Here is a 27,343-nt window from a genome sequence, read left to right as displayed (position 1 = left end):
TAAAGTTTGCAGATCTTGTTGAGTTATGAATATTTGATATTCATGATTTTTTCATTCGACATCATTTGGTGTTCCAAAAACTTGATGCTAGATGCCATTTTTTGAAATTCAAAATTTGGATTGTTCACTTTGTCAAATGGAGTAATGACCTAAGTAAGGTTTGTAGATCTTGATGAGTTCTACAACTTTGGTATTGATGACTTTTTCATTTGACATCGTTTAGCGTTCAAAAATCTTACTCTTAGATGTAATTTTTTGAAATTCAAAAGTTTGAGTTATTCAAACTTTGCCACATCTAACGACTCACGACCTAAAATGATAGAGCATGATTTTTGAAAAATTCCGGAAAAAAATCATCAAATTTGGAGTTAGTATGAGGGAGAAAGACTAGTTACATGTTTTATTTAGAGATTAAATAGAGAAATCACATGTTCATCAAGAACAAATGACGAATAAGAATAATTTCCCTTTTTTCTCTTTTAAATGTCTAATTAAAACTTGTAACTAGTTTTTCTCCCTTATACTAACTCCAAATTTGATGATTTTTTTTCTAAATTTTTCTAAAATCACACTTTATCCATTTATGGCGTTCACTTTGTCCATCCCTTTTATATGGAAAAAATTGAACAATCTAAGTTTTGAATTTCAAACAATGACAACTAAAACCAAGATTTTTGAACCCTAAACGATGTCAAATGAAAAGTTCATGAATACCAAAATTTCATAACTCATCAAGATGGACAAACTTTATTTAGGTCATTTTGTCATTTTCGAAAATGGTAATACTATGTAGTACAAATATTACTAGTTTCTAACATAGTTCCTAGAACTATGTGAGGGGTTTGTGGAATTTGTACTATATGTTATAACCACTTTGTAAAATGGAAAAATGATCTATATAAAGTTTGCAGATCTTAATGAGTTATGAATATTTGATATTTATGACTTTTTCATTTGACATCATTTGGTGTTCCAAAAACTTGATGCTAGATGTCATTTTTTGAAATTCAAAATTTGGATTGTTCAAACTTTGTCAAATGGAGTAATGACCTAAATAAGATTTGTAGATCTTGATGAGTTATACAACTTTGTTATTGACGACTTTTTCATTTGACATCATTTAGGGTTCAAAAATCTTGCTCTTAGATGTTTTTTTGATTCAACATTTTGAGTTATTCAAAAGTTGATAGCCAAAATTAACTTTTTTTATCTATTGCTCGAATGTAAAAATGGACACTGTAGTTGCATAGAGCTCGTCGAGTTTATTCTGTTTTACTATTTACATGACGCGTTTGGAGTTCGGATCAAAGAGTTATAGTTTTTTTAAGTTGCTAAACGGGCGGGCCCGCGCTACGGGAGGATCTACAGTATCCGTGACCAGTAGCCGACCCCCTCTAAAACCCTAAGCTGGCGCCCCTCCCTTTGCCGCCAGTCCTTTCCGTGACCAAATCAAGAATAGAGAGGGGAGAGGGAGAGAAAGAGAAGAGAAGAGAAGAGAAGAGGAGGGTGATTAGGGCACGCCGCCGTCCGTCGTTGTTATTCCCCTCCAAAAACCGGTAGGATTTCCTCTCCTCTTTTTGTTTTTCCCATCTCCATGGCTTCTCCTCGCTGTTCATGGTGGTTCCCCCATGTGTGCTGCAGATTGGGGGCAATCGAAGGGTTACCGTGACCCTCGCCGCCAAGAAAACGGGGGAATCGTTGTTTGGATGGTCGCCGTCGCCGTCGCCTTTGATCTTTTCAAGGGGAAACCCTAGGTGAGACATGCCCCTGCTGTAGAACTTGATTTCCCTCTGGTTTTAAAGGTTTTTAGTTCATAGGAGTAGCGGTATTAGTTGTCGTTCGGACTAGGGTTAAGGGTTTACCCTCGTCGCTGTTCTCATCACGCTGTCAATCTACGCAGTTTCTGTTCGTGGCAGTTTTTTGTGATATAATTGATCTCAAAAAAATATTAAACTTTTATATGAGCTGGAGAAGACTTCGAGATCCTTCCGTGGCCACAAAGAACACCTCAATCGGATTTAAGATGAGGGAGAAACAAAAGTTTGAATCTGACTGTTTTTCAGTCTCGTAATTCTGGGTAGCGTCTGTTAACATGAAGTTTAGGAAATCTTAATGGCCGAATTGGACTTTCTGGTAGTTAAAAGAGTTGTAGATATTTTCACAAGATTTCCAGATTGGTAAAGTTCATATTCATACGAATTTTGGTGCTTCAGTTATGACTGTTTTAGTAGGACTGTTCTGCAGGATCTGTCAGATTGTCCGATTAAGGTTCACCTCAAATTTACCCAATGATTGTGTGAGGACGTTGGGTTTGGGCGTAGGATTGCCTTACTCGATGTATTTATTATGAGGTGTGTTTGTTTTGGTGCTGAGCTATGCTTGTGAACAGGTGATGCACCTTCGGACCGTGCTTAGCTCACGTTCTTGATCTTCGGTGAAGGCAAGTAAACGTAGCGTTGTGGTCTACTCGCTTTAACTTTGTTATTTGAGTTGCCTCCACTTAATTTCAGTACCTCACATGAGTCATATGATCTAAAATTTATGTTTTTTATATATTGAAATATTATGTGATCCACTTATGGCTTCACTCTTGAAGTTCGAATCATGAAGTATATGAAGTTCATGCATTGCAATCTTGCATTTGCATCATCATGTTGTATGGTGCCTTTGATACTTGGTGTTCCTTACCATGTTTATTGAAGCTTGCAGAAATAGATTCCTGGCATAAATAACCAAAGCTCCACCAATCAAGTTCTGCAATGTCTGCATGTTACATTGTAGAGATGGTTCCTCTCATGCATCAACTTACCAAAATGTAGCCTTGTCTCAATATGCTGCGGCCTGTGAAGCATACTGATCGTTTATTTGAGGTGAAGTTCTATTTTGATAAATTACCTTTTTGCAACTAAAGGTCCAAAAATATGCATCAGATTAAGAATTCGTTATTATGCACTTTAGCGGTGATCGGGCGGGTGATGCAGTAGTGGCCAGCTTGTGCTTGCGGTGACGGCGGTGAGGTGGTTGTGGGTGACATTGTCACCCATGGCTGAAGGTGCGTGCAGAGGCAGTCATATATATTTACTTGAGCTTTTTGATGTACCAGACTTTTATATGCTGCAAATTTATTTGCATAAGTGATATATATAATGGTTTATTCTTGACTGATCAATAAATCTGATGGTTTGTTCTTGAACTGACTAAAATATATTATCCAATTTTTGCTTTAGTTGCTGTATTGGGATGCTGGTTTGATAGACATGGTTGGTTAGCTATCCCTCTTAATTTTATAATCATGTGAGCCACCACTCGAAATTGGCTAGGGCATTTGCTTGATGCATTTGTTTACCCTTTACTTTTACATACCTTCATAGGTAACACAATTTGTCGCATTATATTTTGATCACGTTCAAATCATTATCAGTTATGTCTAGCAAACAGTACCTACTTCTTGTTTTAGCAAGGAATTGCTGAAAGCGTCCCTGTACCATGTACCATTCAGCTCCCGTTGTGTTTCATCAATATATAAGATGCTTTTGTCTCTGCACCGCACATAGCAGAGTTAAATTCCTCTCCAACTGGTTTAAGAAAAAAATACCATGCAAGTGGCATAATACCAGATAAACAAACAAAGTAAAATCTTTTTGACTGTTTCATTCACTGGATTTATGTTGTTCTATAGGCTCTTTGCTGGATACAATAAAGCAATAAGAGTATTTCATGTTCATCAGCCTAGTAGAGATTTTAAGCGGTATTCTTTACTCAAGGAATGTGGCGGGCCAACCCGTAAGTGCAAATTCCATCTGTATGTTTTGTGTCCTTGATATATTTTTGAGCATCCTAAAAACTCATTTGGAGCATATTGTTCATTGATTCTGCAAATGTATTTCACATTCTTTTTCCTGAAGCAATAGCATTTCAATGAAAACACTAAAATAACTTTGTGCTGGAGCTTCTTGTTGTACGTATATGGCATGTATATGTCATGTCTGTGTTACTATATTTTAGGGCACTATCACAATGAGGCTGCAGAATTGTAATTGGCATGCAAGATGAGTTTGAAGATGAGAGGAACTTGGGAGGTGCGTGTAGCCTTTTTGATATATGGCCTACAAACCATAGCTCCGTTGCTTCAATGACAGATGCGTGACAAAATACAGACGGAACTTTGAAGACATCTTGAATATAATTATGAGAATCTGTTTGTAATATTTTTCAAACAGCAGATAACAGATGGCTATTTTGTTTGTCGTATAGCTTTCAACTATAACAATGCTAACATTTCTGCCAGTGATGGTTGTGGTGATGGTTGGATATTTGGACCCTGTCTTTTTTAAATAATCTGCAATTTATCTGTGGCGTTAGCACGGGCACCTTACTAGCAACCTTGTATTATGGTGGTAATAGAGAGATGAACTTTTGGCAACCAAAACATTTTCGAAGCAACAACGGAGAAAACATCTTACAACCAATCAAACTAGGTGGCATTAGCATACTCCACCTATTGCCTCCAACCTATACATTTTGGTGGTAATAGAATGTTCCACCTATAACAACCATCTGCGTGGCAATAGAGGACACCACCTATAGCACCGTAATCAACTTTGTGGTAATAGAGGGAACCACATATAGCACCCAAACAACTTTCGTGGCAATAGAGAACACCACTTATAGCATCGAAATCAACTTCGTGGTAATAAAGCACTACAAGAAATACCCTTATATATGACGGTTTACTTTGGTCACAGACAAGTGAAAATGCGTCTCAGTTAACTCACGATGACCATTGCAAAAAAACATCATGTATCCCGCGTCATACATTTGTTGGACCAAAATAGATCGTCACAGGTTGGCTTTTCTGTTCGTCATGGATGAACTGGTCGGTAACAATAGCAAAAGGCAATAGTGATGGAATGAACCATCACAATTCTGGTACACGTCAACTATTGCCATGTCATTTGGTGATGCTGGATTTGACGTGGCTGCTATGTTGCCACGTAATCAGTAGGCTTTTTGTGGCCCATTATTCATGAGGCCCATATTGTAGTCCGTTGGATTTGAATTTGCTGTGTTGTGCAGTTTTTAGTTTTAATTAGGCCCATATTGCAGCAGGTACTATTGGGCTAGCCCAGTTGCGCAGTAGAATTGGCCTATTGTGGACCGTCACAGATCAGCAAACATTCAAATTTAAATTGCACCACATTAAAATTTGAAACTGATACATAATTCAAATTTAAATTGATAGCAAATCATATTTAAATTCAAACCATTCAGGTTGTCACAGATCATCAAAGATAAATATATAAATATGCCATCACACATAAATAGATAGATGTTCCATCATCACAGAAACATCTAAATATGCCAACATAGTAGCAATGAGTTGCATGGAAAGTTTGGCACACCACAGGCTACGAAATGCATGACTTACAATAGTTCATAGATACATGCATCCATTCGAAGACCATGTATCAGACTTACGACAGTTCACAGATACATGCATCAGTTTAAAGAACATGCATCTGTTCGAAGACCATGCATCAGTTCAAACAAAAAGACCATGCATCTGTTCAAACAAAATAACCAGGCATCCTCCTGTTCACTGACCAACATTGCCTGAAGACAACTTGCCAAAATGCATCCATCACCAAAAGAAACATCGACCAGCATAGGTGCGCCAGCCAGTAACCCAAGACAACCTTACTGTGTTCCTTGACTTCCTAGAATCATGGACAGCAAACCCTTAATCAGTTCATCAGTGTCAACTTGCCTTTTCTTCGACTCCTCTTCTTGCTTAGCCCTTGCTGTTTCTAATTCCTGAAATTTCTTCATCATCTCTTCCATTTGCTGTTGCTGAGTCTTGACAAGCTCCCTAAGATCACTTGATATTTGTTTCTCCACCACTAGTTCCTCCTGTAGGTCGCGCTCAGCACTGACACAAGTAGCTACGCTTTTGACCCCCCACATTTACAAGAAATTTGTTTTTCTTGGTTTTCTGAATAAGAGCTTCAGAGACCACTTCAGTCACATCCTTCGGTTCCTGACCATCATCTACAGGTTCATTTAGCTTCTCCTCCATTTCAGCCTGGTAGTGGATGAGACATAGGTAGCTCAATGATCATGACATATGAAACTAATGTATCATTTGGTTGTGAAATAATTATGATTTTACTTACAATAAGAGATTGAACTTCAGGAGTGAACCCTTTCTTTTTGTTGTAGTGCATCTCTTTAAATAGTTCTAGTGCATTTGGTGGTTCATTTTTGTACTTGTCCGCCTAAAAATGAATTAAAACAAGGACACTTTAAAAAGCTGTTGCTGATTCTATATATTTGTAATGCAGATGAAAGGCAATAAAGAAACTAAACTGAGTTGATCAAACAGCATGTAGTGAAAGTGCCAGTGGAGTTGTACTCACCAAAGTTACAATCTGCATTTCATAGCTACGAGAACCAGTTGTCTGATGGTACTGCACTTTGCTCCTATTTGTTTTGTTCGTCGCACAAGTCACCTACAACAACACAGTTCTGTTGTTAGGCACATATGACATCAACATGATGAGTTCTGGAACTGTGGGATGAACTTACCATTTTTTGCTCATTTTTCCAGTGTGCCACAAGTTTATCCCATTGCTCATCAGTCATTGAGGTCACAGGAGATTCTTTGGGTACCATATGTAGTGGCAAAGCATTAAAATACCTCTTTTTGAGCTTGTAGCGCTGCTGGCGAATAGCTTTCTTCATCATAGCCACACATGCTTTTTTAATGGGTGCTGCCATTACATCCGTATGAAACTTTGTCTGGTAACAGTAAACAACATTGCTAATTGTTATTGAATACACAATGTTATTGTTGGAAATAAACAGTGGAAAGAGTCAAGTTGAACACTTACACCAACTCTGCATATGTACACCTTGATTATATTAGGTTGTTTCATGTACTCTTTCCAATGTGCAAATATCGGTACATGGTTCCTTACTGCAATGTTGCATTCACTTGCAAATTTTGCAGCAATCATCACTGAGTTTGGTCTATTCTTCCCTGGTTCAATAACCAAAGGAAGTTTCCCTTTCCTCGAGCGAGTCATCTAATCAAGTTCTCTCCCAATATTAGGTCCCCTCATCCTGTCCTCTTCATCAAATGGGTCATCTACAAAGGATATCTTTAAGTACAGTGTTGTTCTATGTTATGGAAAGGTTTACATTGTGCAAGAATTACAAATACACACCTTCAGAGACGTTGCCACGCTGAGTTTGTTCATTTTCAGTGACATCATTCACTGTGGCGCCACTTGGAGTGTGTCCTTCCAGGTTCAACAGAGTCTGTTCGTGCTCATCTCCAGTCAGGCAGCCATTTTTCTGGCCTGCAACAGCTACAATGCAAGATAGAATTAGTAGTAGTCCTATGGAATGCTATTTTTTATAATTGAGTTTGATTTGTTACACGAATGTGAGGGCTAACCTTCCTTTACAGCCTGATTGGAGATTTCAGCTTCATTAATCGCTACATTGACATCAGCTGGACGATTCTTCCTAGACCTTGTGACTCTAGTAGATTGCATGTCAGGTTGCGCCTTCTGAACACCTCCCTTGGTAACCTTTCTTCTTGTCTTCTTTTTCTACAAAGAACCAATCAAATGTACAATTGGGGAGATAAACATTAAATGCAATAATGAGCAAGAAAAAAATGGAATTACTAGCACCTTATCCTTATACGATAAACTAGCAAGCGTACACCCCAACTCTGTGTCAGGTTGTAGGGCATCATCACTTAGATGGCCATCACTGTCAGGCTCATCCTCACCATTGTACTCTGAACCTGAGTTTTCTGTGTCCTGTTGCTGCTGGATTTCTGGGTAAATCCTAGAGTTCACAAAAATGCTAGATAATGCAGAAAGTCCTAGTTCTCGCATCTTTGCGTCGTTGAGGAGACATTGTCTCATGTGTTCTTTTTCATAGCCAGTAAGCGGAGCATCTGCATTAATAAGGAACAAACTGAAAATTAGGGAAACACAGAACATATAGCCCATCCTATATACCAATCAGACATAGCATATCTTTGGAAGGAAAAAGAATCAAAGCAACCTTCCTCAGGAGTTTAATTTTTTCACAGTTCACTACACCCAGCATGAACTAAGAGGCAGCAAGAATACTAATAGCCCTAAAAGATGTCGGCACGAACAAAGATGTTAAGAAACACAGCAGCACACCACCAACCCTGAACCTACCATGGCAATCAGACTTTTTGAACCAAGAAACACATGCATTTTAAACTCAGATAGGGTTAGTAGGAAAATAAGGATGAAGGACCATGATCACTCGAAACTAAGGATGCAGGAGAGACACTTTACTTGCAAACATCGGCGTCATACGTGGCCTCTTCACTGGTTTTCTTCCCCTCTTCTTCGGCGACATCGGCGTTCTGCGGGTACTCCGAAAGAAGAGGAAGCGGTGGCTGCGGAATGGTGGAGCGGCGATGCAGGATTTGGGGCGGCTTAGGGTTTGGGGCGCCGTTGGCGGCGAGATTTGGAGGAATGGGGAATTTGGGGGCGGCGTTGCCCGATTATATAGTGCTGCAATATCTCCAAAATACCCTCATCGTTTCCTATGCTAGATGCAGTACTGTCCAGGTGTGCGGGGTAGATTGGTAAAGTCCTAGTCCAGGTGAGGAAGGCCGCTGGGCGGTGGCCGCGAAAATTTTAGGGTGCGCGCGCCAACACTTTTTAGAATGCCCGCCAAAACATTAAGGGTGTTTTTTTCTTGAAGTGGGCTTTTTCTTAGCTATGAAAATATTAAAATACTGCCAGTAATAACCAAATTTGGTATCTCTATATACTTGCTTGGTATCTCTATATACTTAAAAATCCACAATATTTCTATAGACCAAAATTTTAAATTCCAAACACGTTCATACAGATTACACGGGTATTTATTCCCCGTTGGTGGGATTCGCTTCCGGCTCGGCAGCTTCCATGCCGGCGAGGGTGGATCTCTTTGCTGGGTTGTGTGCTTCCTGTTTTGGAGCAGGCAATTGTGGGTCTTGTCCTTCTCCAGTAACCACAGGAGTCGGTTGATGGTGTTCTGTTTTCATAGAGGTTCAACTCTAGCTATCTACTACCTAGATCAATCGGTGGGAATCGGTCGGAAATGTCCCCTCTACTGAGGTTCGGCAAAGGTCGAAAGAGGCAGAGTCCTCGCAGAAGTCGGGCAAGGCGGAACCTGCCTGGAGAGGTCGGGCGAGGCGGAGTGCGGCGGAACCGCCCGACTAAAACCTAGGGATGACAATGGGTATTCGAAACCCAAGTACCCGACAAGAAGGCGGGTATGGAATGATTTTCTACCCGTGGGTACATTATTGGGCAACATCCTATACCCGTCGGGTATGCCGGGTATGAGTGCGGATTTATACTACCTATACCCGCCTACCTGCGGGTAAGAAATATCCGCAGAAAAAACAAACAAACCTAAGTGCCTAACTCATTTGAGCCCATATGACCTATGAATTAAGCTCAAATCCAATTAAACCCTCCTAGTATATTTAGTTCTAGCGGGTACGGGTATGGGTGGCCACTACCCGTTGGATATATACCCGTTGCCATCCCTACTTAAACCGGCTTAAGTGCGCCGAACCATTGGCGAAACAATAATTTCTAGTAAACGCACTTGAGTTGGACATTTCTACAAATTGATAGCTGGATCCTAGTGCTTCAATCTTTAGATTCATACTTTTGTAATTGGAGTACCACAGCTCACGGATTTGGCACCCAATTTCCTGGCCTGTGGCCGGCCCCTCCTCTGTTCCTAGCGACTGAATGGCTTAAGCCATTCAGTTTCGTCAGTAATTCAGTAATTCAGTTTCTATTAAAAATAGCAATAGGTCATGAAATTTGAAAATGGGCATAAATTCGAAAATGTACATGAAATTTGGTCAAGATCTCCACCAAAATTTACTCCTTAGTTTAGCATATCTCTGTCCTAAACAGAAATAGTCATGATCCAAAAGGGGCAGCTTCCAATACTAAACAGGTAAATTACATAATATGGTCAGGATCCAAACAGAAATGTCTTGCTGTTTCCAATACTAAATAGGGAAATTATTACAAGATAATACATGACTAATGATCAGTTCACTAATACAGAAACTACTCATCGTCACTATCTACCTCAACAGGGACATCTTCTTCTTCACTACAGTACTCCATCAATGTGTCATCGTCTACCTCATCATTCTCTTCATCTTCAGTAATAGTCTTTGATTGATTTTCCTTTGTAAGTCGTGCAACCTCAGCAACATCAACAAGAAGGCCATCTTCATCAACCCTGTTTAAAGGCATGTCAGGTAAGATCTCAAATACTTCAGGTCTTCTGCCCGTGTCCACAAAACATGAATGCTCTTGATAGGGTGCAGCAGTGGATATGACACCATCTATTTCAGACACATTGTACAAATGCGATGCTTAAATGTCTGCACAATCCTCCAATTCGGTCCATTCTTATTATCTGGCAAATAGAAAACTTGTGTAGCTTGAGTTGCCAAAATGAAACAGTCTTTCTTGTACCACAAGCTACCAATATTGATGCTTTTAAAAAATCCATCATCCCTTACTGCAGTATGCTTACCATCCAATTTGTACCAGTCACATATAAAAACAACAACATATCTCTTTGTACCATCATTCTTGGCGTTGTACTGTAACTCAATAATCTCTTTCAATGTACCATAAAAATCAATTATCTCACTTCTATATGCGCCTGCACAGGCCACCCCAGAGTTTTGTGTCTTCTTGTTTTTATCACGCTCGACGGTACAGTACTGCACACCGTTGACAACACATGTGGAGTATGATCTTACTCTAAGGTCAGGGCCACAAGCTAGGGCAAATAAATCATCATCAACCTCCTCTGAGGCATTCAACTTCCACATCTGCAAAAGGGAATGTCTCAGCGCCAAAATAATTATGTACAACACAACAAAAAGTTTAGGATAACAATAAAATACTAACATAATTCCTGAACCAACTCCCAAATCCATGCTCTGTCCTTCTATCAAGATATGCACCAGCCACTCCTGTTGCTGTTAATTCATCTTCAAACATTCTGTAACTCAAAAAAAATACAGTAAGTCCTCAGCCTGAAAATCATGAAAAAAAACAGATATAATATACAAAAGAGAGATTTAAGAACATACTTTATGTACTTCTGAGCCTGATCACAATTATGGAGAACATACCAAGCCAACTTATCAAGTTCCTCAGAGTAGGAAAGATCGCATGCACCAATAAGATTAACACCGTGCCCAAAAACACCAACAGTATAGGCTGATTCATCTGAAAATCCAACATTTCTTGGGAGTCGATTAAACCTTGTCTCTACATCATCCATATATCTCGAGCAAAATGTGAGAGCTTCATCTGCCACATAAGCCTCTGCAATTGAGCCTTCTGGGCGTGCCTTGTTTCTAACAGACCTCTTCAAAGTATACAAGCGTCGTTCAACTGGGTACATCCACCCGAACTGCACAGGTCCACGGAGGATGGCCGCATCAGGCAAGTGGACAGCAAGGTGAACCATGACATCAAAAAAAGCAGGGGGGAAGATTTTCTCAAGCTTGCACAATATGATAGGTATTTCAGTCTTCATACGAGCCAAGACATCTTTATTCAGTTTTTGGCTGCACAATTCCTTAAAAAATTTGCCAAACTCAGCAATTGTTTGATAGATGTCATCATCCAACAGCCCTCTTAGTCCTGCAGGTATAATCCTTTGCAAAAGAATGTGGCAGTCATGAGTTTTCAGGCCTTGCCATTTGATTGAGTCAGCATTGAAGCATCTTTGTATATTTGAAGCATATCCGTCTGGAAACTTCGCCTCCTTCAAGAAATTACAAAATTCAATCTTCTTGGACTTGGACAACGTATATCGAGCTTTGGGCATGCCATATGAATCTCCACTATGCTATAATGGCAACTCCTTTATAATTTTCAAATCAGCCCGATCAAGCCTTGCATTAACTGTGTCCTTTGACTTCCCTTTTATGTCCAGAATGGTACCAAGGAGGCTTTCACAAACATTTTTTTCAATATGCATGACATCAAGATTGTGTCTAAGCTTCAGAGTTGGCCAATATGGTAAGTCCCACAAACAAATCCTTCTACCCCAAATTTGAACACGATTCCCCGAACGCTTCCTTTTCTATCCTACTCTAACACCTCTAACCTTTTCTAATTCTTCTAGCAGCTCTTCTATGGTGAAAGTACCTGGCTTCGCACTGCTATCATGGAGTGATACAAAATCACTGTCCTTGCGCAAACGATGACCTCTCGGAAGGAAACGACAATGCCCAATATAACATATCTTTCTCCTTATGGCATATGACAGCGGATTTTTGTCACAATGGAGACAAGCAAAGTAACCACTCGTGGTACGCCCTGATAGGGTACTTAGTGCTGGATAGTTATGAATGCACCACAACACTGCAGCACGAAGCTTGAATTCTTTTCCGGTCATAGCATCAAAAGTATCCACTCCTGACCATAGCTCATGTAATTCTTCTACAAGAGGCTGCAAGAAGACATCAAAGGCCTTCCCCGGTGAATGAGGACCAGGAATCAACAAAGCCATAGTGAAATTAGATTCATCCATGCATGCCCAAGGTGGTAAGTTGTAAGGAATCACAAAAACAGGCCACATTCTATAAGATGAACTCATGTTGCTAAAAGGATTGAAACCATCTGTGGCAAGTCCAAGTCTTAGGTTTCGTGCATCTTGAGCGAAATCAGGCCAGCGGTTGTCAAAATCTCCCCATGCCTTTCCATCTGCGGGATGGGTCATTTCCTTCTCATTGTATTTCCTCTTCAACTTATGCCACTGTGCTTCCTCAGATCTTTTCTTGGAAACAAACAACCTTTGTAGCCTAGGGATCAATGGAAAATGCCGCAATACTTTAGCTGGAACCTTCTTCCTCTCAGGGTCTTTCCATCTTGATGCCTTACAAACTGGACAGTTATCCAATTCTGCATATTGATTTCCTCTAAATAGCACACAGTTGTTGGGGCACACATGAATTGATACATAACCAAGTCCTAATTCACGAAGCATTTTCTTTGCTTCTTCATATGATTTTGGAATAGTATTGAACTCTGGGAAAGCTTCTGACAAGATCTTCAAAATTGCAGAAAATACTGAGTTAGTGATCCTATAGTATGACTTCACATGGAGCATCTTGATTACAAATGTGAACCTTGAAAAATTGTTGCAACCAGGATATAGCTCACGCTTAGCCTCTTCAATCAACTGTTTGAAATGTGATGCAACGTCACTGGATGGGTTTCCCTCATCTTGTCCAGCCTCATTTCCATGTTGTTCAGACCTGTCGAGTTCCCCTAACATCACTTCAAGTCCACAATCATTAGTCTCCTCAGAAACAAAAGAATCAACATTTGCATCCTCAAGTACTGCTGGTTCCTCCAAAACATGAACATCGCTGGCCTCTCTATGATTTATCCACTTTCTACATGTGCTGGACATGCCATTGAGCAGTAGGTGCCTCTCCACTTCGTTTTGATGCAGAGATTGGTGGTTCATACAACGACTACATGGGAACAAAATTTGCTCATCCTCAGTAAACCTCTCTCTAACAAAGTTCATGAAAGATCGCACACCAAAAATATACTGAGGCGTAAACAGAGCACCATGAATCCAACGTCTATCCATCTACATAAGAAATTGCAGAAAATAAAAAAAATCTTCATTATAACCACTACATCAACGAACAAATGACATCTCTGAATTAAACTGTGCATCCAAATCCATACCAATCGAAGTTAGCTGAGGCAAGATTTGCAGGTTTCACTGATGGATCTCGTGCAAGGGGAGCCCCTGATGGAGCCGCTGCACCTCAGTATCCTCTCCACCGTCGGCACAGCTGCCACCGACGACACCGGCAGCGCTCCCGTTGCCGCCCACTACGCTGCCGCTACCTAGGACCACCTACGCCACTGCTAGCAGCTCCTACACCACCACCAGCACCACCCGTCGCCGCCAACGCCATAGGTCAGATGACCCGTGGATAGGGACGGACGGCTCGCAGTCGTGGATAGGGGCGGCCGGCATGGATGAGCGTGGTCTGGTCAAATGGTTCCTTAACCTCAAAGCACTATAATTTGTTTGAGATAGTACTAAACAAAAAATAGATCGGAACCATACCAAAATATTGCAGTGTCGCAGTGGTTAAGGAACATCGAGGGCTGCGGTTCGATTCCTGGTTGCGCCATTAATTTTTGCACATTTAGCTTCCTCACCTGATACCGTCAGGTAGGTCCCACCTACCAGGCGCCAGCCCCCTTGCCTCCCAGTCAGGCAGTCAGCATTACACGTAGGAACGATGTGGACGCTCACATCAGCGCCATGTTGGAAGATTTATCTGTGACCTCCCCATGAGTCCATCATAGATTCACAACATAGGTGCCAAAGTAATTGGTGACGTCCATTTGTGACCATAATTTAACTAAACGTCATATATCTATCACCTTTGGGTTGAACCGTCACAGATGACTACATTCAATGATGATTTTTTGGAAGGTCATGGGTAAACCGTCATGCATAAGGGTATTTCTTGTAGTGAAGGGAACCACATATAGCACCCAAAACACTCTCGTGGCAATAGAGGTGATTCACCTATAGCAACCACAACTAGAGTGAAGCAATACAATACTTTGCAACGCAACATTTTAGGAATTGCAACGCATTGGGTACGATGCAATTGCACCTCTCACAACAGCAAATGCGTCGCAATATGATAATTTGCAACCAACACGAGCGAGCCCGTAGATGCTAGTTGCAACGCCTCATTGTGTTGTAATAGAAAAACTAATGCAACAAAAAAAAGACATGCGTCGCTACAGGCTAATGCAGCGAGACATATAGCTGTATTTTTTTTACGAAATAAATTGGTTGCAATTGCGGCTATTGCAACCAAATATGGCATATTGCAACACATTTCGTGCGTTGTATTAGGGGGAAAATCTAGTAGTATTTGTCACAAGTCTCTTTCAAATTGGTACATGCAAGGTAATTAAAATCCCCAGAGGTATGCAAGGTCTACTCTTTCAATTGGTATCCTTGTCAATTCTTTATTTTTATAGAGCTACCTCCGTGCATGATATGATTTAAGCTTTCTCATTCAAATGTCTAGTTGCGCACTTGACTTTCACATCATCAATTCGTGCACACACTTGTGGAAAGCTTAGCTCATATCATACAAGTTTCATGTTTTGTGATCCACCTTAGTAATTGCTCAATTGGTATCTTCATTGATATCATACAACTGAATCATGATTCATGGAACTAACTCCCTAGACTACTAACTTTTTCATTTGAGCTATATTGTATGTGCAAGGCTTTTTTTAGATGATTTGACTCCAAAGGGGGAGAAGTTTGAATCAAAGCAAGGTTATCAAAGGGGGAGAAGTTTGCAAAGCAAGATTATCAAAGGGGGAGAAGTTTGCAAGTAGCTTTATCTATGGAGGAAGTAGCAAACATGGGGAGAAACAAAGAGGGAATAATGGATTTAGGGGGAGGTCATGTCAACATTGGATGATGGTAAGCATCCAAGAAAGTGTAAGTGGTTCAATTTGTCAATTTTTGCAAAATTTATGCTTGCTTTGATTGTGTTGTCATCAATCACCAAAAAAGGGGATATTGTAAGGAACATGGCCCCATTAGGCCACTGTTTTGGTGATTGAGTGACACCGCAATTAATGGGACTAATAAGTTTGTCAAGTGAACATTGATAGATCCAGGGAAGAAGAAAAAGGCCAGGCAAAGCAAAACTCGAAGAAAGAACTCAAAAAACGATGAAATGGACGAGTTCTACACAGAACAGCTGCACCGGATGAACCGATGCAGGGACACCGGTCTATCCGGTTAGCACCGGATAAACCGACGCATAGGCGTCGGTGCAATTTGCAGCTCTGGTGGGGGAAAGAGCCAAGTGGCACCGAATGAACCAACGGTGCCAAAAAGGAGCGTCAGTGCAATCACCGGAGGATTGACCAGAGAGCATGTCAAGCGCGCTGAAGCGAAATCTTCAGCACCGGATGATCCGACGAGCACCGGTGCATTGCGTCGGAGCAATGACATCAGCAGCCAGCTGAAGATTCCTTCAGCACAGGATGAACTGAAGTGCACCGGATGAACCGATGCCTCCTGACCAGATTAACCGGTGACTGCCATGTCATCTGTCAGAGGCCCAACGGCTACCCGTGGCACAGTGTGACCGGATGAACCGGTGCCATACCGTCGGTCTATCCGACGCCATGCAGAAAGTTGGGTAACGGCTCCCAACGGATCTCTCCACTTGGTGGCCTATATATATGGACTCCCCCGGTCATTTGAAGTTTGCTGGAGTTACTACAAGTCTCATACACACCCAGGAAATCCTCAAATATATGCATACAGAATTATATATTCTAAAATATATAAATATGGATAAACTTGGGGGCTAATTGAATATTTTTCAAAAAGAAAGCAAGGTTGATGGGCTGGCCTTCGGTGTTCTCGGCCTGCAAGGCCCACACCAGTCCATCCATCGTGACTGGCCTGTAGAAGAGCAAAGGGGCTGGGCGCTCAGGATTGGCTTCGAAAGGGCGCCTCCCCTGGTCCCTGGAACTGCCCCGCCGCCTCCATGGGGGGTGTGGATCCGCCACCGCCCTTTGGGGCCGCCGCCCCTGTGCCGCACGCAGCACTGCAGCGCCGTTGCCGAGCGCCGCTGCCGCTCCAGTGCTCCCATGTGAAGCGCCACCGCCGCAGCCGTCGCCGGCGTTTGGCGCGGTCGCCGCACCCGTGCGGTCCAAGCGCCGCCGGGTCCGCCTGCACCGGCCGCCGCCGTTCGCCGGGCCTCCTGGCCCTTGTCTCTTCCACGCCCAAGCACCGCCGTTTGCCGAAGGGCACCCCGTGCGCCGCACGCTGGTGGTCGCGGTGGCCCGTCACCGCCACCGAGAGCGGCCGTTGAGTTCCTAGGACGCCAATTCGGCCACTCGTCGCCGGCGTCCGTGAGTGCTTCTCCACGGTGAGTTCCTGTGTAGGGAGAGGCCCGCCGGCCTTTCTTCTTACCTTCTCGTCGCTTAGTAGGAGAACAAAAGTGTCGGATAACGTGTTGTAAATGATGGTTATCTCTATTGATTGATTGTAATTATATACAAGACCAAGAGACATCTCCTAAAGAACATTTCCCTTTGGGATGACCCATTTGGGGCACCCTTTGGGGTGACAGTTCCCCAAATAGAAATTATCCACTAATTATAGAATTAACTAAATATTACACTAATTGATCACTAATTAACTATTTTTCTTCTAACACTCGCGACCCGGCGTCCAGGCCACCGGCGCACGGTGCGGCGTCCCGGCCGCTCGGCTTCCATGCGCCGCCTGCCCCTCACGACCCCGCCGCCGCACCTACCCCTCACGACCCCGCCACCGCACCTCCCCCGCCCCCCGACGCTGCAGATCCACCTCCCGAAGCCGCGCCGGCCGCGTCTGTGATTCCTCCGCCTCGCCGCTAAGCTTTTGCCGCCCCCCTCGCGGCATCGCCCCCTCCACCAGGCGGCTTCGGCGGCTGTGGAGACACAGGCGGCAACGATGGAGGAGGAGGAGGTGAAGGCGGCGGAGGAACGGACCCTCCTGACCCCGGCGACGGGTGGTGGCGATGGTGGCTCCAGGCCCTCCACCCGGAGTTCCTCCTCCTGTTCCTGCTCCTCCAGTCCGGCGCCGCGTCCGTGCTCCCCGAAGCTCTCAGCGCCACAGGAGATGACGCGGGGGGAGTCTGGGAGGTGAGGGGCGGCGCGCGCACGCGGCTCGTGCCGGACCCGACCTGGACCTCCTATCTCATCGCGGGGGACGACGGGTCGAAGCGGGAGGAAGGGGATGCCAACGGCGCAGGTTCCAGTGTGGAAGTGGCCGCATTGCGGAGGCAGCTGGAGCGCTCGTGGCGCCGGTGCACCGATGTGGCTGTCCAGCTGCTGCTCCCCGACGGGTACCCGCACAACGTCAGCAGCGACTACCTCAAGTACTCGCTCTGGCGCGCCGTGCAGAGCGTGGCGAGCCAGATCAGCGGGGTGCTTTCCACTCAGGTATCGGTGGACATCCGAGTATTTGTGACAATTCTCTCAAGCTGATAGGTAATGTGTAGCGTTTGTATTCCCTGAATTGTGTTGTTCAGGCGCTTCTCTATGCGGTTGGGTTAGGGAAAGGAGCGATACCCACTGCAGGCTGCAGCCGCGGTGAATTGGGTGCTGAAAGATGGGCTTGGATACTTGAGCAAGATCATGCTCTCCAAATTATACTATGAATTAACATTAGTCTTAGGCACTTTTATTTATAATTTTGCCTAGAGCTTTATCAAGAAGTTTTACTATGCAATCAGCAACATATATCTAATGTTCAGAAACAATACAGTAGTTACTGATACAGTACATTATCTGCCTATAAAATATGACTGGTAAAGCCTAAAAAATAATGATACCTACTTGACAAGATTTTTCTAGGCCTGGGGTTCATGATCTATGTGATTTCAATAATCACATTGGGTGTGTTTAGATCCTTGAAAAGGTGGGAGAAAAAATCACATCGGACACTGTAGCACTTTTCGTTTGTTTGTGAAAAATATTGTCCTACCATGACCTAACTAGGCTCAAAAGATTCGTCTCGCAACGTACATCAAAACTATGCAATTAGTTTTTTTATTTACCTACATTTAGTACTCCATGCATGAGTCATTTGTTATATTTAATGTTTCGATGTGATGGAAAGTTTGGAGTTTTTGTGGGAACTAAACACACCCATTCATGGCTAAATCTGAACGGCAACTGACCATGTGTTCCACGCATTTTAATGGTACTAGCATGTAATGGATGTATGTGCACCAAATTGAATACTTATGCTGCTCCTGATTTTGTCATCATTTGTTGTGTGCAGAAATATATGTGGGATTTCTGAAGCTGGCTCATCAAACACTTGCCGAGTGGGTGGGTGTGTGTGTGGGGTGGGTGGGGGGGGGTAATAATTTCAGAAGAGTACTCATTTCAGAATATACCAAAAGGTCTAACCTGTGCAAAGGTCTGTTAGCTCCCTCTATCAGTAGTATTGTTTTTACAAAGAGATGATGCAATCATGCTCTAATGTCATGATATGCCTTAAATATTGTGACAGAGGGTAACTTGTTCTTCTGAATTAGGAAACCCTGAACATATTGTTATAGTGATGTTTGCACAAGTTACTGTTCTAAAGCAGCCCAGCCATATTAATGATATCAAATAGAAAATTGCAAAATTCTTGTTCTTCTGAATTAGGAAGCACCATGATGCAATGCTTTTGATGGAAATTACTGCTATATGTTTGCCAGCACTAACAACTGTAATTTTTCTTTTTGACTGTGTACAAGAGAAATGGAATTGGATTACCATGGGAAAGTCATTGTGTTTCGAGTTGGATAATCAGTGTTGAACCAAAAAATAAAATGAATTTGAATGTTCTATTGTTCTTGTCATCTTTATTTGCAGCAAAACAATGCTATGTAGCTGTCCTTATCTGCAAAGAAAGCAGCATCTCCCATATTCAAGAATGTCGCAAGACATTGCTCCTGCAATCAATATGCTCGAGTCACATATGTTTACCTTTGCTCATATTTCAGGAAAACACTCCATCAAACAGTACACAATTTGTCTCCTACTGATTGGTATGTACTCTTTTTAGTTTTTTTCCCCAAGTGTGGCATTGAAGTGTTTGTTGTACAATCTACCGCAAGAACCTTGGCAATATAGAGTGCTTTATCTCCCAGATAAATGGTGCTGATAAGATTTGGGCAATTATAGAGTGCTTAGTCTCCCAGATTGTGATTTGGTTTTTGTTTATAATTCCCTGAACTCTATGATAGAATAATATGGGTTGTCTATAACATGTCCTCTTTTACTACAATACATAGTACAAATCTTAGCAACCACTAACATGAGTTTCACTCAAGGCTTTCACATAGACTTAAGAGGCAGTCTGTATCATTTTACAACAGGATTTATAGTATCAACTCGTTGCTACGAGCAATTTTCTTTGTGTCTACCAAATTGATTTCTCGCCATTAAAATTATAATGACATTTATATATGATCTGTATTGCCCGTAGCAACGCACGGGCACGAACCTAGTCTATAATATGAATAAATAAATATATATTGAGCATCAATTATTTTCTTTATGCACAAATAGTTAAATATGAAAATAACTAAATATAGGTTTATTGGCATCCAATTATAAAATAAAGATGGATAACCTAAATTGTGAAAAGACAAACTATAAATCCAAAGAATATTTATATGAGATTAGTGCATAGAAATAATATAAAAATAAACATAAAGAGGATAATTAGATGGAATAAATAAAAATAATTTTGGAATATGAGGAAAGAACAAGAAAAGAAAAAACATGGAAAGAATGAAAGATGGAAGAACAGGTCGTTTGGTTCCTGTGACTAACTTTTAGTCACATCACATCGGATGTTTGGACACTAATAAATATCAAATATACACTAATTACAAAACCAACTGCATATATAAGTGGGGAGATGAATCCATTAAAACTAATTTATCCGTAAGTTAATCATATTGTGCAACAATAAATATATGTTAATGATAAAATAATTAGAGTTAATAGATTCATCTCGTGATTTAACCTCTAATTATATAATTGGTTTTATAATTAATTTATATTTGATACTCCTGACAAGTACCAAAACCAACTCCATCGAGTGTCAATCAAGGAAGAAAAATAAAATAGAAAACAATTCAGCAAGTCACGTGCTTCCTCTGTCTACTCCCTGTCAATATATTGTTGGCCTATCATATCTTCTCACATCACACACTTCCCATGTCAATAAAAATATTACAGACCGTGTTTAGATGTTTTGACAAAAAAAATTTGGAAAGAGAATCTTGCTATTTAGAAGCATTAAATAAAATTTATTTATAAATTTTTTTGCACGGTTGGGTTTTAAATTGTGAGATGAACCTAATGAGTCTAATTAATCCATGATTAATCTATAATTAGCAGATGGTTAGCGTAGCATCACTGTTGCAAATCATGGATAAAGTAGGCTCATTAGATTCATCTCGCGATTTACAACCAACGTGCAAAAAGTTTTATAAATAAATTTTATTTAATATTCTATGTATGTGTCCAAATATTCGATGTGATGTTTTTGCGTGTGAAGTTTTGGGATCTGAATACAGTCATTAGCTACTCCTTTGTAGCCTGCAGCATACAACGAAATACTATCGGACCTATTTACTAAAGCAGCCCACCTGCCCACCCGTATACTCTGATATACATAGATGGACTCATGGACAAATTGTCACGACGACAATATATATGGTTTTGTTTGGTTGCTAGCCACATTTTGCCACACTTAACTTTAGGCAAGTTTGATCAAGTTGGTAGGTGTTTGGTTGATAACTAAGCTTAGTAAAGATATTTTTGGGCTCCACATGTAATAGTCAAGAAAAAAAATGGCAAGATTCTCTTAGACAAAAAAATTGTGGTGGCCAAATTCTTTGCAGCACTTGTCTAATCTTAAGTGTGGCAAAGTATGGTTGTCAGCCAAACATCCTGATAGTAGCCTGGCCCACCTGGCAGCCACTCCTGAGGAGGTCCTGTTCGTGACATTCCCCACCGCTTGAAATGCGGCTTGCCCTCAAGCCGCAATCGCCGGGATCCCCATCGCCAATGAACAAAGCTACTGCTGCTCAAGTCCTTTGTCATTTGCACTGTGGCTTTGCACTAATCAGGGTGATAAGGAGCTCATGCTGCCCATCCAGAGCCACGCAAATGATCAACTCCTTGCAGCCATAAGTTGCACCCCAACTAAAGATCATCAACAGCTTCTTGTAGCTCACATTGATCTGGTCCAGCTTCATATCAGTTGCTTGACTGAATAAGCACCAAACTGAAACACCAAACTGAAGCACAAGATGCTTTGTTAGGAGCACACTGGTGAAGACTTCAGAGCTTGTAGATTGAAACATGGGACTACCAGAATTACTGTGCTTCAGCCACACCTCTCTTTTGTTCAATAATGCTCGAGCAATCTGATCATTTGAATGCACAGCCACATTCTCTGACGAATAGGTCAACCATGCCAAGTACAAGCTGAATTTGAGCCACATCTGTAGGACTCCATATGCAAATACAAAGCAGTAGAGGTCAAGATCCAGCACCCACTTGTTCTTATCAATATCATTTCGCTGGTCCAAGTCATTAATTTGCAGATATCCAGACGAAGCAAACTTGACAATAGCATCTGAGTAGCAAGTGAGGCCTCTCCAAAAGCATGCATCCAACTGAAAATCTTTAGCACCTTCATTCATAAGTTTTGCATACAGGATGGCAAAATGCATGATTTGATTGCTGACCAATGAACTGGATGACTCATTTCTGTGTTGCCATATCGATGCTAGTAGGATCCTCCATAAGCATGTTGCCATACTGTCAGATACATAGGTAGCGATTTTCCCAATCAAAAGGCTTTCCATCAGCTTCATGGAACAGTGCACACCATTGAGCAATAATTCTTCCAAGCAATGTTGTGAAACAAAGGATTTGTGGAATTGATCTAGAGAACCATGTGGACTGATTGCATGTCTTCCTTCCAATGTGTGCTGCAAACTAAAGGTCTTACTGAATTGATGCCAGCCTGAACTCCATGCCTTGGAATTGCCATGTTCTAGACATAATAATGACCATGGCGGTTTTGGCAAGATGCCAACATGCTCAACATTGAGAATAGATTTCCGTGGTCCTTTGTCAACAAAAGTAGTAGGCAAGGGATATAGCTTTACTGGATAAGAAGCAAGCAGTCCCTCAAACACCTTTTGGACATCAGGAATCGTTGTAGCTAGACTAGACAGAACAACACCCATTGAGTTCAGAAGCATGGCGTTGGTGATGTACCTGACCTGGCTGTGCTCAAATAAGTAGCCCTTGTTGGTGTGCCATGAGGAATAACCCTTGTGGATAGCAAGTGGTCCGATGGCTGAGCACAAAGCCAGGGTGACGCCGCTGTTATGGCATTGTGTCGAACATGTTGTAGGTGAGATGCCGGATACCCCATCCTCTGCACCCAGAGCGCCATGGGCAAGCAGTAGGTGATGGTAGACTTGATGTACTGGCTTGTGAGGACGCCGTTCAAGCCGACGAGTGCAACGAGGAGCGGATCGAAGGCGAACTCGCGCTCGATGTTGACGGTGTCGACGACGATCTCGCGGGCGCGGACCTCGTCCAGCTTGCAATGGTCGGTGTAGTCGGCGTCGCCAGCAGGGCCCGAGAGGATCACTAAAAAAAAATCTGATGATCCATGACAATTAAATTTATCATAAATCACTAAAAATCATCATAAAACAGTATCTATGACAATCTCAAATAGTGTCATGTATTAAGCGTCATAGATCACATCTCGTGACGTTCCTTAAATTTTCGTCACGGATTGCTTGATCCATAACGTTTTGAAATCGTCATAGAATGTCCTCGAGCCCCCAAAGCCCAACCCAAGCCCGTTCTCTATGACGAAAATAAATATCACAAATAGTATAATTTTCGTCACAGATTCAATTGCCACATCATACATTGATAACATGGAGGATAACGTGGCTATTGACTTGGCAAAGACGTGGATAGCAATGATGATGTGTAAATTGACGTGGCCGATGACATGGTTGCTGACGTGCCGGGTGACATCAGCACCACGGCCCATTTGTGGATGGGCCCAATTCAGCATGGTCCACAAACTTGGGCCAAATATTTTTCAGCCCACCATTAATTTCCAACTAACCAAATTCAGCACTATATACACAGCCCAAATAAAAATTCAGCACACCAATTCGTCCCAATTTTTCCACCCATTTATCGAAACAAAAATTCCAGCACAAAAATAATAACATCACATGAATCAGGTTTCCATTCAGCATGACATTAAATCAACAGATCACATACATTTGTTTTCATCTAGCATCACTTGTCGTCCATTGTAGCATCAGAAGCAAAAAAAATGATAGGTTTCAGCAGAATTGCAAACACAAGTTTGATTCCTGCAAAAGCTTAGTTCCACCAAAAGCTAACATACCACCATGACGCTTTGCTCAGTCCATTTTGACACAGCAAATGCTCAAGTTGCACCTCCAACACAGATTGCTTCTTCATCTTTGACCTAGCAGAAATCTACATGTATGCTTGACGCCCATCTCATTCACATCCACAACCATGTTGTACCTGCACATATATATTGTAAAGTTCAGATGCACATGTACATGGCAAATTTCATACGGTATTATGAGGATACTAAAGTCTTGCATATTCAGATCTTACATTTCTATATCTATCCATGTTCTCTACAGATTAGTAGAGTACAAAATTTGCAGTACTGCACAGGTTGAACAACTATTACTATGTGTTAAAAAAGTGATTACTACAACTTCCAGGAGATTCCAGGAGATAATAGTGCTAAAATTTCCAGTAGAAATTTCTAAAAGATATTCATTTTATCAGTATATCAACATGGCAACAAGCATAAGCATAGCCAACTAACTTTGACTACACTAAAAACCACATCTGGTAATGATGACAAAACATATACGTATTATACAATCATTACAATGCGTAGCAGAGAAGTTAAATTTAGATTTGCAGTTTTGATAGGCTCAGTTAGGCATTTGAACAAATATCTGACATCAAATTGTTGAAACAAATATGCAGTGACACACGATCTAGCCAGTAATAAGATCCATTTTTATATGAACCGAGGTGAGGCAAGGCAATAGCTGCATCAAATATATGCAACACCCAAACTGAATTAGCACATGTATATAATACCTCATTAGTCAGTGCGTCCATCTAGCAAGAACTCTATTTTCAGATAGATATCTAACTGGTCCTCCTAGCACTAGTACTTTCAGTCTAGCAAAATAGCAGTTGAGAACACCTCTAATCCGAAGTTCTAAAAATAGAATAGGTATAGCAAAGTTTAAGGATAGATAGCTACAATTAATTATTTCTTATTACAAACATGGTATGACTGTTATTATAAGAGATCGGGAACTTATCTTGATGGATGACAGGCTCAAAGGCTCTTATCAGCTAGTAGGTCACAAACAATACACTGCACAGGATAGCTACAGCTTATCAGGACCATCGTCGAGCACCAGTTGACTTTATTTACCAAATCAAATTGCTACGTGCTAATGCAATAAAAAATTGTGGAACTTTCTAACAAAAACTATGAGGGAAGTTCCAGGGGCAGATTACTGTGCAAAGAAATATTTGCTTATTGCCAATCTATCTCAGCAAAATTTTAGTTTATGCTAGACCACATTAGGATAAAATAAATAAACAAAAAAGCTCATGAAAACAATAGCATGCTCATCTTGAGTTTAGCATTTTTCAGAGACAAGTACTTGTTTCACAGGTTGTATTGTATCACGAGTATAATCTGTACAACCTCACTTGATCAAGATAAATCGAGCTTCTAGAGCTTTGCCAAAGCATGCTAATTACCCAAATAATCATGCATACATAGGACACAGAACGAGCTGCTGCCGCACGCCTACACAAGTAAGGCCGAGCAGATTCACTCAAAATATTTAGCGCAAAGGAAAACAGAACAAGACTAGTGCAACGAGAGGGCAAGGAGCTGGAGGGCGGTGGAGGCTGCCGGCGATGACCAGTGCAAAATCCGTCAGATCCACACAACAGGGAAGGTGAGGGTTCGAAGAAGAGCTCTGGGTGCGCAATTACCTTTGTGTGCGACAGGCCGGGGACAGTTGGCGCAGAGCCGTGCGGCCCCAACGCGCCGCTCGCAGGGAGGGACCCCGACGAAGATGCTGGCCACACCCGCAGCCTTGGTCAACGAAGGGCGGCGGCGGTGAGCAGATCGACGAGGACACGGGAGAGGATCGCCACTCTCTCTGGGTTGTCGCAAGGGACCCGCTGAGAGCTTGCTCGTGGACTTGAGGGAAGCAGCTCATAGATCTGAGGAGGGAAGACCGGGAGGGAGAGAGGGATCTGGAGGATTTGCTGGTTGGGTTTTGCTACAGGGGAGACGACGGAGGAGCGGTCCGCGGGGATCTAGGGAGAGGATGCGAGCGGCGCGGCGTGCGGCGTGTGGCGCGACCAGGTTTTATAACCGCCGGGCTCCGGTTCCGGTTTACCGGACCGGTTTGACCGGTTACTGGTCGGTTTGACTGATGGGCCTTAATGGGCCGGTCCATTTTTTTTTTCTTTTTTGATTTAACTTTAAATTCCCGCAAACTATACTAAATGAACGAATTTTTGAGAAAATTTGATACCATTAGATTCATCGCAACTTGAAGTATTTTTAGGAATTTTTTGGGAATTTTTCATTTTTTGAATTTAAATTTAAATTTTGAATTTTGGCCGGTTGGGTACCGGCCGAAACCGGAATCGGTCCGGACCGGTTTGACCGGTAACCGGTCAAACCGGACCGGTTCCCACCGGTAAGGTTAACCCTGGGCGCGACACGGCGTGAGGGGAAAGCAAGGAGGGGAGGAGGGAGAGTCGGAGTCGACTCCCTGCTCTCGCGGCGGCTTGAGGAAGAGAGGAGGAGCTAGGGTTTCACCTGATTTTATACTATTGGAGAGCGTTCAAAGCCATCAGATTCAGAATCGACGATCCAGAATAGTTGGGCTATTTGGGCTGAAGCAGGCCTTACTTCATTCCTTCCCAGTTTAATATTTTTTTCTTTTTCTTTTTCTTGCACCATTGTGAAATAACACATAAAAATAATTATTTTATATAAATCAATACACTTTTTTGCATGTAACAGACAACATCTAAGTTGTCATTTAGGAGTTTCAAGAATTTACAAAAAGAGTTTGTATTTTCTATCGTTTAAATGAATTTCTACATGCTTGTTGAAAGTAATTACTATTTCAACTACAAGTATCTCAAATAATAACTAAACAAATCCCAAAAATTATATTTAAGTGTCTCCATTCTATTATAGCTCATATGATTTCAATAATCTTGTCATAAAAATTTCATATGATTTCAATAAAGTGACACTATACATTGTTCACAAATGAATATATCTTTCAGCTTATTTCATATAAGTCACGTCAAACTTTAGGATTTTAATACCTCATAACGATTTCAAACTCTATGCAACACTAATTTGGTGAGGGATGAACTAGATATGTTGAAATACTAATAAACAATCACACATTGAACATGACATAAATTATTTTTAAAGTTTTTGTAATGAATTGGAAATTGAATTTGAATTTTATGCATTTAAA

The 27,343-nt window shown here is 41.7% G+C and overlaps 3 protein-coding genes and 2 long non-coding RNA genes across 8 annotated transcripts; 3 read left to right on the top strand and 2 right to left on the bottom strand.

The window, feature by feature from the left end:
• The first annotated feature begins 1,476 nt into the window (after positions 1-1,476).
• LOC120655240 lies at positions 1,477-4,253 on the top strand. The gene is made up of 5 exons (XR_005667382.1): positions 1,477-1,556; positions 1,642-1,754; positions 2,390-2,870; positions 2,959-3,052; positions 3,680-4,253. It is a non-coding gene; the product is annotated as an uncharacterized LOC120655240 (long non-coding RNA).
• Positions 4,254-10,139: 5,886 nt separating this feature from the next.
• LOC120653323 lies at positions 10,140-11,931 on the bottom strand. Its single transcript, XM_039931086.1, has 4 exons — positions 11,186-11,931; positions 11,001-11,094; positions 10,618-10,921; positions 10,140-10,423 (listed from the first exon to the last, which is right to left on the bottom strand). Exons 1-4 carry the CDS (start codon positions 11,929-11,931, stop codon positions 10,140-10,142), a joined length of 1,428 nt encoding a protein of 475 aa, XP_039787020.1.
• Positions 11,932-16,681: 4,750 nt separating this feature from the next.
• LOC120653322 lies at positions 16,682-18,573 on the top strand. The gene is made up of 3 exons (XM_039931085.1): positions 16,682-17,003; positions 17,560-18,125; positions 18,215-18,573. Exons 1-3 carry the CDS (start codon positions 16,682-16,684, stop codon positions 18,341-18,343), a joined length of 1,017 nt encoding a protein of 338 aa, XP_039787019.1. The 3' UTR covers positions 18,344-18,573.
• A 473-nt stretch (positions 18,574-19,046) lies between these two features.
• LOC120655239 lies at positions 19,047-19,862 on the top strand. The gene is made up of 2 exons (XR_005667381.1): positions 19,047-19,110; positions 19,554-19,862. It is a non-coding gene; the product is annotated as an uncharacterized LOC120655239 (long non-coding RNA).
• A 1,639-nt stretch (positions 19,863-21,501) lies between these two features.
• LOC120655238 lies at positions 21,502-26,193 on the bottom strand. Of its 4 annotated transcripts, XM_039932986.1 has the most exons (4): positions 25,824-26,193; positions 24,399-25,188; positions 24,157-24,302; positions 21,502-23,369 (listed from the first exon to the last, which is right to left on the bottom strand). In XM_039932986.1, the coding sequence occupies exons 3-4, from the start codon at positions 24,231-24,233 to the stop codon at positions 21,797-21,799; spliced, it is 1,650 nt and encodes a 549-aa protein (XP_039788920.1). In that variant the 5' UTR covers positions 24,234-24,302; positions 24,399-25,188; positions 25,824-26,193; the 3' UTR covers positions 21,502-21,796. The 4 variants fall into 4 exon arrangements, with proteins under 4 accessions (XP_039788920.1, XP_039788919.1, XP_039788918.1 ...); XM_039932985.1 differs by having other exon boundaries at positions 24,157-25,201; XM_039932984.1 differs by having other exon boundaries at positions 24,157-25,188.
• Positions 26,194-27,343: the final 1,150 nt, after the last annotated feature.

This window comes from Panicum virgatum, chromosome 1N (assembly GCF_016808335.1).
Source record: "Panicum virgatum strain AP13 chromosome 1N, P.virgatum_v5, whole genome shotgun sequence".
NCBI lineage: Eukaryota > Viridiplantae > Streptophyta > Magnoliopsida > Poales > Poaceae > Panicum > Panicum virgatum.
The sequence above is the reverse complement of the archived record's forward strand: the minus strand, read 5'-3'. Positions and strand labels throughout refer to the sequence as shown.